This window comes from Dreissena polymorpha, chromosome 8 (assembly GCF_020536995.1).
Source record: "Dreissena polymorpha isolate Duluth1 chromosome 8, UMN_Dpol_1.0, whole genome shotgun sequence".
Taxonomy (NCBI): domain Eukaryota; kingdom Metazoa; phylum Mollusca; class Bivalvia; order Myida; family Dreissenidae; genus Dreissena; species Dreissena polymorpha.
The window spans coordinates 18,531,711-18,541,114 of record NC_068362.1 but is presented as its reverse complement, the minus strand read 5'-3'; the positions used below and the strand labels follow the sequence as shown (position 1 = coordinate 18,541,114).

General features: G+C 37.1%; 1 protein-coding gene across 8 annotated transcripts in view; it reads left to right on the top strand.

Moving 5' to 3' along the window:
* The window catches only part of LOC127841037 (allene oxide synthase-lipoxygenase protein-like), a 101,322-nt gene that overhangs the window by 36,834 nt on the left and 55,084 nt on the right, over positions 1 to 9,404 (top strand). Inside the window, exon 1 of one of the 8 annotated variants that reach the window (XM_052369550.1) lies at positions 6,649 to 7,134. The exons of the other annotated variants lie outside the window; for them this stretch is intronic. Coding sequence (XP_052225510.1) covers positions 6,664 to 7,134 — 471 coding nt within the window. The 5' untranslated portion in view covers positions 6,649 to 6,663. Of the gene's footprint in view, positions 1 to 6,648; positions 7,135 to 9,404 lie in introns of those variants that run through there. 8 annotated transcript variants of the gene reach the window in all.

The window sequence follows — 9,404 nt, the reverse complement described above, 5'->3', positions numbered from 1 at the left end:
ACTATTATTTTTCGGTAACTAATTTTCGAAGATTTTTGCGAGTCCGCTCAACCACGAAATCAAACGTTCAACGAACGTTTACGTCCGACTTATTTCAGACATTTTAATAAAATCTACGAATCGCTCTAACCACTCCACGAAATTGTATGTCTAGGAAATTAAATTAATCCACATTATCCGGGAGACGGTTGCAGCGAAATTGTGTTGTGTTTTAATTGGGCAAAATTCGATTTGCGCCAGTGAGGATTATATGTGTCTTGTTCTGATTAAACTGGGCATAATGCATGTGCGTAAACAATCGTCCCAGATTAGCCTGTGCAGTCCGCACAGGCTAATCAGGGACGACACTTTCCGCTTTTATGGTATTTTTCGTTTAAAGGTAGTCTCTTCGAAACGAAAATCAAGTTAAGGCGGAAAGTGTCGTCCCTGATTAGCCTGTGCGAACTGCAGCACCGGACTGAAGACGGCAAATATTCGTCTGCACCAAGTGGTAAAAAAATATTTCGAATGCGGGCAGGTCGACAAATACGACATCCAGAATCCGAAATATGTTGGAACGATGGAATAAAATTGAACTATGGCGCGACAACTTTGGCCAGGGCAGCCGGTGGCATTGCGATTACGTAGTTGTGAAGAAGAAAGGACAGGATGAACTGTTCACTTTCCCCATTTTGCAATGGATCAAAACGGACATACACTATATGTTCCGCTCAACAACGAAATCAAACGTTCAACGAACGAGTCCGCTCAACAACGAAATCAAACTTCAACGAACGAGTCCGCTCAACAACGAAATCAAACGTTCGACGAACGAGTCCGCTCAACAACGAAATCAAACGTTCAACGAACGTTTGCGTACGATGTCTATTATAATAAAAGCCGTGAATTTAAGATCCAACGACTATGCCGATCAAAAGAATCCACGAAATTTAGCGAAATTGTGGTGTTTTTTAATTGGGCTGAATTCGAGTGGCGCCGGTGATGATTATATATAATATGTAGATCAATGTAGACACATGTCCGAACAAGTAGTGCTAGACCTCGTTAGACAATCACGTTGCCTATCAATTTTCATTACGTTACTCCCCATTGATAGAGGGAGGGAAGTGGTGTCAGCAGTTGGGGGTATCCGACTGTTATGATACCCATGGGTGTCACTGCATAGGGCTTGTGCACTTTAATGTAGTTAACGTTAAATGTTTGTGTGTATACTAAACTTGCTGCCTGTCGAATAAAATGCACCAAAGAAGCATGCCCTTGTTAGTTACAAATACATTTTAAAATTGGTAAAGCTTTACAGAAAAACTAAAAACGCGAGTATAAAACCTACGTTTTAAACACTTTTGTGATTGTTCTAAGGTTTCAGCTGTGACACCAATTATTTACGATGAACGGGATTAAATTGCAACTTCATCGTGACAAAAAGTAAAAACCAAACACCGTTCCCATGTTGTTTTACTTTCACATCGATGACCAATCTTATCCTTGTTGATGCAGCTTTCTTTGAAAAAGAGGTCTGTGCAATTTGAACAATAGGATGTTGTCTAATACTTCCTGTTAACGTGATGGAGCATATTGTAATTTGAGTATTTCAATCGCCGTGTATGCTATTTTAAAGTGTTTGCAATTTTATATGGGCCGTGAAAAGGCTGTTTAATGCATGTGCGTATAGTGTCTTCCCAGATTAGCTCGTACAGACCGCACAGGCTAATCAGGGACGACACTCTTCGCCTAAACTTATTTTTGCTAAGAAAAGACTCTTTAAACGAAACATATCATAAAAGCGGAAAGTGTCGTCCCTGATTAGCCTGTGCGAACGTAAAAGGGTAATCTGGGACGACACTTTACGCACATGAATTAAACCACCTTTTTACAGAGCACGGCCCATATTCGTAATCATGCCCTGAATCAGTGTAAAACAAGTTGCGCGGTTATACTTTATTGCTATGGTGTTCGCCCAGAGATCGGAAAGTTCCAGTTCCGGTAGCGTTCTCATTCACAAGGACGCCAAATACTGGTTTTACTTAGGTGACGGCAAGAAGAGTAGTTAAATAAGCCACAGACGTTCGATAACAAGTACATAGATTATACCACATACAAATAGACAAAATAAAATAGATATAACATATATATTATGAATATAATATAATGAAAATATAAAGATATAGATTTTATTTAAAAACTAGATCGAATATAACGTGTAGATCGCAAAATCGAAATGTACATCGTACATAGCTGTTGCAAGTACGACTGATGCAACAAAGTATAGCTTTCTGGCGAAATTCGCTCACATTTAATACATGGATAGATTGCAAATGCGTGTTAGTTGCTTTTCTCTCTTATTCAGCCCAAGCAACTCGCTGAAGATTACGACCAATTTGTATTGTCTCCCTTTGTACATATGTAGTTCGACATTATAGGGCTTGGTACGCATGCGCATAGACATGAGTGGGCATGACACATTGTTGTGAGTTGCCCGGTGAGCGCTATATGGTAGGCACACGCGGGCACTTCAACTCCTCCCACAACACAAGGCCACACCAAAATCAAAACTCTTTCATTAAAATCTAAATAGCAGGAAATTGCTGCTGTGATTAAATCGTCCCAACTTTCGTTAGTCTTGCAATTAAATTAGGAGGGAGTGCTGGACACACCACGGGTCCTCTCATAACTCAGCCTCATGCACGGAACGACCTATAAACTTCGACACACACACACATACACACACGACACAAAAATGTTATATTTTTTTAACAAGGCGTTGAATTGGTCCCATTTAGCGTAGTGGGTGTAGTGTCTAATAACAAGTGCAGCAAGCGTAATTGCACATCAGCATGTACATGTATGTTGGAGCTGATTTCGTGATCAGAGCGCTATTTGGGTAGAGATAGAACTCCAGGAAAGAGGTCGCAATAGTGAAGATGTTCAAATAGTGACAGCTAACGGGATCATACATCTGCTGATCTGCATATTAAGTTAAACCGAAACATTCGTAAACATACAATAGAGATCAAGCAAAACATACATATTAACATGGCTCTGGGAAAACGGGACTTAATACATGTGGGTAAAATGACGTCCACAGATTAGCCGGCGCAGTCTGCACGCTCATGTATATATAGTACGGGTATAGTGAAACACTACAGGTCAATCAAAACACTAACACATGTGAGTTATATGTTTCATGTCATGCGCAAGTACTTAAAATGTAGGAATGTTATAACAACTGAAACTGTTTTAGGAGAGATATTCTTGTTAATTCCGCTAGTCTTGAATTTAACAGAAGTGCAACATATGAACTACTAATTTAATGTCCACGCCCCGATTATACCAATAATACGGGTACATTTATAAATGAGACATTAAAATAAATAACATGTATGTATTAACATCAATATGACGGTTAGCATCGTTGATTACTTTATAGGGATAATACCAAAAACTTGAGAAAAAAACGTATTAAATTTTATCAAAATCGTAATGATACAGGATAATATTCCGATAATCACGAGTCAAATAGCTGCTTACGGCAGACAAATAAAATACATATGTTCCATGAATGTGTGCGTGTAAGTATTTAGAATATATATAATGTATTATTCGCTTTGATATGTAAATGATGCAGGCAGATACATTGAATCAATGATAACGTCGCTTCACGCCTTTTAAGTACACATCGTCAGCATGCATTATTTGATATGTATTATTCAATATGTACTATTCAATATACATTACTCAAAATGCATTATTCACTGTTGATTGTTCGACATGCATTATTCGATATATATTATTTCTCTGTGAAATTTGATGCAAGGCCTTTTTATAAAGGCGATTGTAACCACTTATAAGAAAAAGTATAAGTTGTAAAATGTTTGCATATATTTGGAGTCAAATAATGGTTTTAACGTAAATAATTCAACAAATCAAAAATATTACACGAATACGGGATGAAGTACGTTCAAAACACTTGCCTCGCCTTTGAGAAGAGGTTAATAAAAACTGGTTAAAATGTTATTGAGGACCGGTAAATAATTAACCTAAAGAGGGAAAGCTCGAACACATATGTGTCGTGTTCTGAGAAAACTTGGCGTAATGCATGTGCGTATAGTGTCGTCCCAGATTAGCATGTGCAGTCCGACCAGGCTAATCAGGGACGACACTTTCCGCTTGTTTGACATTTTTTGTTTAAATGAAGTCTATTCTTAGCAAAAATCCTATTTAGGCTGAAAGTATCGTCCCTGATTAGCCTGTGCAGACTGCGCAGCTTAATCTGGGACGACACTTTACGCACATGCATTACGCCCAGTTTTCTCAGAAGACGACTCATATGATTCAGCGATTGAGAGGAAGGCCATATTTACAGTGGTTTCAAGTTTATATCGGTAAAAGATTTGCAGCAAACGTTGTGGGCAATTTGATTTAAAGAAGTCAAATAATAAAGTCATTCGGGTCTGTTGGCGAAAATGTTCTTTAACTTTCCTATGAGAAAGGTCAAAACCTGCGTTACATTTTTTCACCAAAAGAAAAAGATGCTCGCAATTTATATATTATATTATTCCACATTATTCCGCCCCCCCCCCCCCCCCCCCCCTCCAACTCTCTGTTTTAAAGCCAATTGAAGCAATATTAGTGCTTAAAATTGCGTGCTTTAGGGCAAATACATTATTTTTTATTAGCATTAATTTTTCTAACAAAATTGTTCATATTATGTTATAATAGATACAATGCTATAATTTGAACTACAAGTCAGATGTGTTACCTCCCGCAAGATTTAACTTTATAAAGTATTTTATGCCTAATTATTATATTTTTTTCGCAATATGGTTTTCATTTCACATTTCTGTTGTTTGTCTTTCTCTATTTAAAAGCCTATTGTATTAACAACTGCTTACAATTCCGTGCTTTAGGGCAAAGAAATTGGTTTTATCAGCATTCATTTTATAAACACAAATGTTCATATTATGCAAGTGTAGATATCATGCCTAAATTTGAATAAATTCTCGGATAATAAAGCAGGTATTTACCCTTTGGCAGATCACTTGTTTTCATGACGCTTGTCATTCTAATTTCGCTTGATAAATAACAATACATATGGGCCGTGCTCTGTGAAAAGGGGGTTTAATGCATGTGCGTAAATTGAAGTCCCAGATTAGCCACATTGCGCCTAAACTTGATTTTTACTAAAAAGAGACTTTCTTTAAACGAAACATATAATAAAAGCGGACATTGTCATCCCTGATTAGCACGTGCGGACTGAAGAGGCGGATCTCGGACGACACTTTACGCACATGAATTAAACCTCCTTTTTAATAAAACCGTATTAAGTCGAAATATTTATAAAAATTATAGCGTAAACTATAAATATAAAGTACAGGTAAGATGTGCTTCCCTCGCTATATTAAAACATTGTTTTTATTTCACATTTCTGCCATTTGCCTTTCTCTATTTAAAAGTAAATTTGATCAATTACTGCTAACAATTCCGTACTTAAAGTGCGTGACATTCAATAATTATGCTATTTCGCCATAATTTGACTGAGGTCATAAAGTATTGACTTCAAGGAATAGGCTTAAAAGAAACAAATGTACTTTGATTGTTATATTAATTATCGAGCGATTAACGTCTTCCACTTTTAAGAGATATGCGTTGACAATATTTTGACAATGAAATAATTGTGGACTAGATCGGTATATGGTTTAGAATTGAGGCTTGTGCAAATATCCGTCCGCCCACAAATCGGGTAGTTTTAGGGTTGAAGTCGAAAATTGTGTTTACATTAATACATGGAAAGAAATACTAATAATAGATAAGAGTATACTAAGGTATAAGCGTAAGGGCAGTTAAATGCGTGAAAGTTGTAAATTGACCGTGAAGGCACCATATGAACATGTTGCATGGATAGTTAAGTGTATGATATACAGTAAGGATTATATTAGTGATGTGTTTGCATACGCAATGTGTTTTTGTCTTTTGTCATTGTATGTTTTTGTTGTAATCGATATTTGACCTTTAACGGGTACAATGCATGAAAATATTAAATGGGTGGAGAACATGCGAAGTATGAAATGGATTAAGTATATGCATATTATACATTGTGATTAAGTGTGCCAATGTGGGTATGATTTATGTTCTCAAATACTTCTAATGACTGGATATGGGTAGAGATGATGGTTTATAGTGTTATATAGCGCTTATATAAGTGTGTCACCCGACGTGTATTTCACAGAGTGTATCGGTCAGATTTCATAATCGTATTATAAGGGAATGAGAATAAAATATGAAGTGTAAATAGAACGTGGGCACTTATCGTTTTCATCTACGGTCAATTGTTATTTAAAAACCTCAATGCCAGTTGTATTGGATCAACGTTTAGACCAGTCGATACATGTTCAGCGTTTTATTATACTTGTATTATCCTATTACATGCATTACGCAATAATTTTAAACCAATTTAAACCCAACGGTCTATAGCACTTTAGTACCTTTGGCAACCTTCCTGTGTGTAAGAAGACTGGGATAAGATACGCCATAATGGTGTGGACCGTTTTTGCTGGACCTTTAAATTAAATAAATACGCGACCTTCTTTTTTTCTATACGCAATCCGAGTGTCGAAACATTTAAATTTACAGCACTCTCTGCGTTAGTGCTCTCGCTGCCTCAATATGGCAGACCGTGTAGACTATGAATTTCACGTGCGCACTGGTGACCGGAAGTTCGCTGGTACGGACGCTAACGTCTGGGTAATACTCCACGGCGAAGAGGGCATATCAACCGAGGAAATGCGCCTCAGCAACATGTTCAAAGACGATTTCGAACAGGGTCAGCTCGATAAATTCCTCGTAAAGAAACAGGCCGTTTTGACGAACATCGTTAAACTTGAACTCTGGCGAGATAATTTCGGCTTCGGCAGCCAATGGTATGTCGACTACATTAAAGTCAAACGGAAGGACTTTAATAACGAGGTAACGTTTCCTATTTTCCGATGGATTCCCGCAAAAACGCACCTTATGTTTCGCGTCAATGACACGATGTTGCCCCAGGACGACCCGGAGGTCAGTCAGCGCTGGGAAGAGCTGAGGAGCAAGAGGGAGTCGTACTTAATGTGCCAGAAAGTCCCTGATGGCCCCTCACAGGTAATGTACTAGTCTACTAGATGGTTGTGATTGGTCTACACGTTTTAACCACGTAGATTTATATTTTGCAACATTCATGACCACAGATATACAACACAGACCTCTTAACTTGCATTGAATGTTTCATTGTCGTTATGTATTTGATATAAATTAAATTTTAAGTTGTTTTTATATAAAATAAATGTGCACAACCTTAATAACATATGGCAATAAGTTGTATAAAGTAAACACTGGGATGGTCGAACACTTAACTTGAAACGGTAAGCATTAAAACCCTGAAGATTTTTATAGGGCCGTTTAAAAAAATGGGGGTAATAAGGGAAGACAAGAGGCAAGCGGAAGGCGATAATGTTAGATAACCAGCCAGATAGCTTAAGCAAGTTTGGCCATTGAAATATAAAAGAAGCCAAAATTAAAAAGTTCTTGGAACTTATTATGGGCGTATTATCGCGACCATATTTGTTGAATTAGCAAGATTGGCCTTTGTATTATACAAAATATGGTCAAATTAAAAATGTCCGCTCGCTTACTCAAAATCAAACGGGTCATGGTGTAACTAGTGATGATGTGTCTTATCTTAATAACTCAGCCAAGTTACATAGCAAGCAAGATCGCATTGAGCTCGTCTGAATTATGGCCCTTGATTAATAAAATAATGGCAAAGTTAACCTTCAAACCGTATAAATTGGATTATCATAGAACTTGGAGATCATGTTTTTGGGGAGTATATAGTTTCACCAAGTTCGATAATCATCTTGATATTTTGACGATCTTCTTAATTTAAGTGTATTTTGACCTAACAATCATCCAAACTGACATTAATTACAGTTGTCCATTCTGTATTTATTTTCATATTTAATTTATAATTTCATATTTATGAAAAAAATATATTTAATGTAATAATCATCAATTTTGATCTAAATGATCTAGATCTTTAAAATGGCGTATTTTTTTTGTTGCAAACGGGTACTTTTTTAATTATGTTAAATATTCTAAATCATATTCCGTGTCCAGAATAACATATATTGAATTTACGTGTATGTTTATGCAGCGAATGTCTTGCTTGATGCAATATTATGGCTAAAATGAGTTCACGTCTGGTAACTCAATCCGCATGGCATGTTGATTATTAATTTCGCCACATCTAGGCAGTTTTGGCCTAAAACATCTGAAAACCTTAAGTCACTTACTTAGAAAACCGACTCATTTTCCGGTTGAGAAGGGTAATTTTGAGGCGTATTTTTATAAAATATTTTTACAACAGTTCGCATAATTGAAAAAGCAACTGCGCGTCTTTTGTTACTTGAAAGGGATGGTGTTTTAGCAACCGCCCTCATGACGAACTTCCATGGGGCACGCGATGTTCATGAACCACTCAATGTTAGGAATAATACTGGTTAGCGAGAAAAAAGTTGAGCAGTTGCGTAATCAGCTGATTCGTTTTTACTAAAAAGCACTTTTTATTCATTAGTTTTCTTGAAAGGCACGTCACCTTCTTTAACGTAACGTAAACGTTTGTGTTGCGATGCTGGAAATAGCCAACCATCTGTGAACTGCGGTTGAAATAAATTTGTTCTGAGCCGATCCTATCATCCTCCGGCTTTCATCGTTGTTTCATAATGTATCATACCATATCGACAAAGATGAGTCAGTATAACATATTAATATCACTTGTTCAGAAAAATGCTAATGTGCATAAAAGGATTTAAGAAATTCATAATTGAAATACTTAAAAGATTTTCCGCCCACGATGAATGCCTTTCACGCATTTAGCCTTACTCAAATATTGGTATGCACGTCTCGGGTGTTGTAATCGTTCAGTCACGTTAACAGAGGTGATTAGCCCCACCTTCGTCAGTTTCTTTAGTGAGACATCAAACGGCTAAAATTGTGGGCGTGAGTTTAATTTGAATTGTCGGCCAGTTCGCCTCGATTGTCTTGATTTTTACATCGCAGATACGGGCGGGCCAACATACCGGATATACTCTCGCCAACCAAAATACCGGTATCTGAAAAGAGTGTGGTCTGATGTCTTAGTTTAATAATAATATTATTATTATTATTATCAAATCGATCATGTCACTTAGTCATCATCGTCGTCAAGTGGTATCCTTTTGACATTACAAGGTTTTAACAGCGAAGTTTAAACTCTTACCCTGACTTATCTCGGGTTGTAAATTGATTACGTGGGGCCTAACCGCGAGCTTATGGGCTTAATCTGTGTTAGATCCCCTTTAAAATGACTCGCACGTTAAATATATGGGATCTCC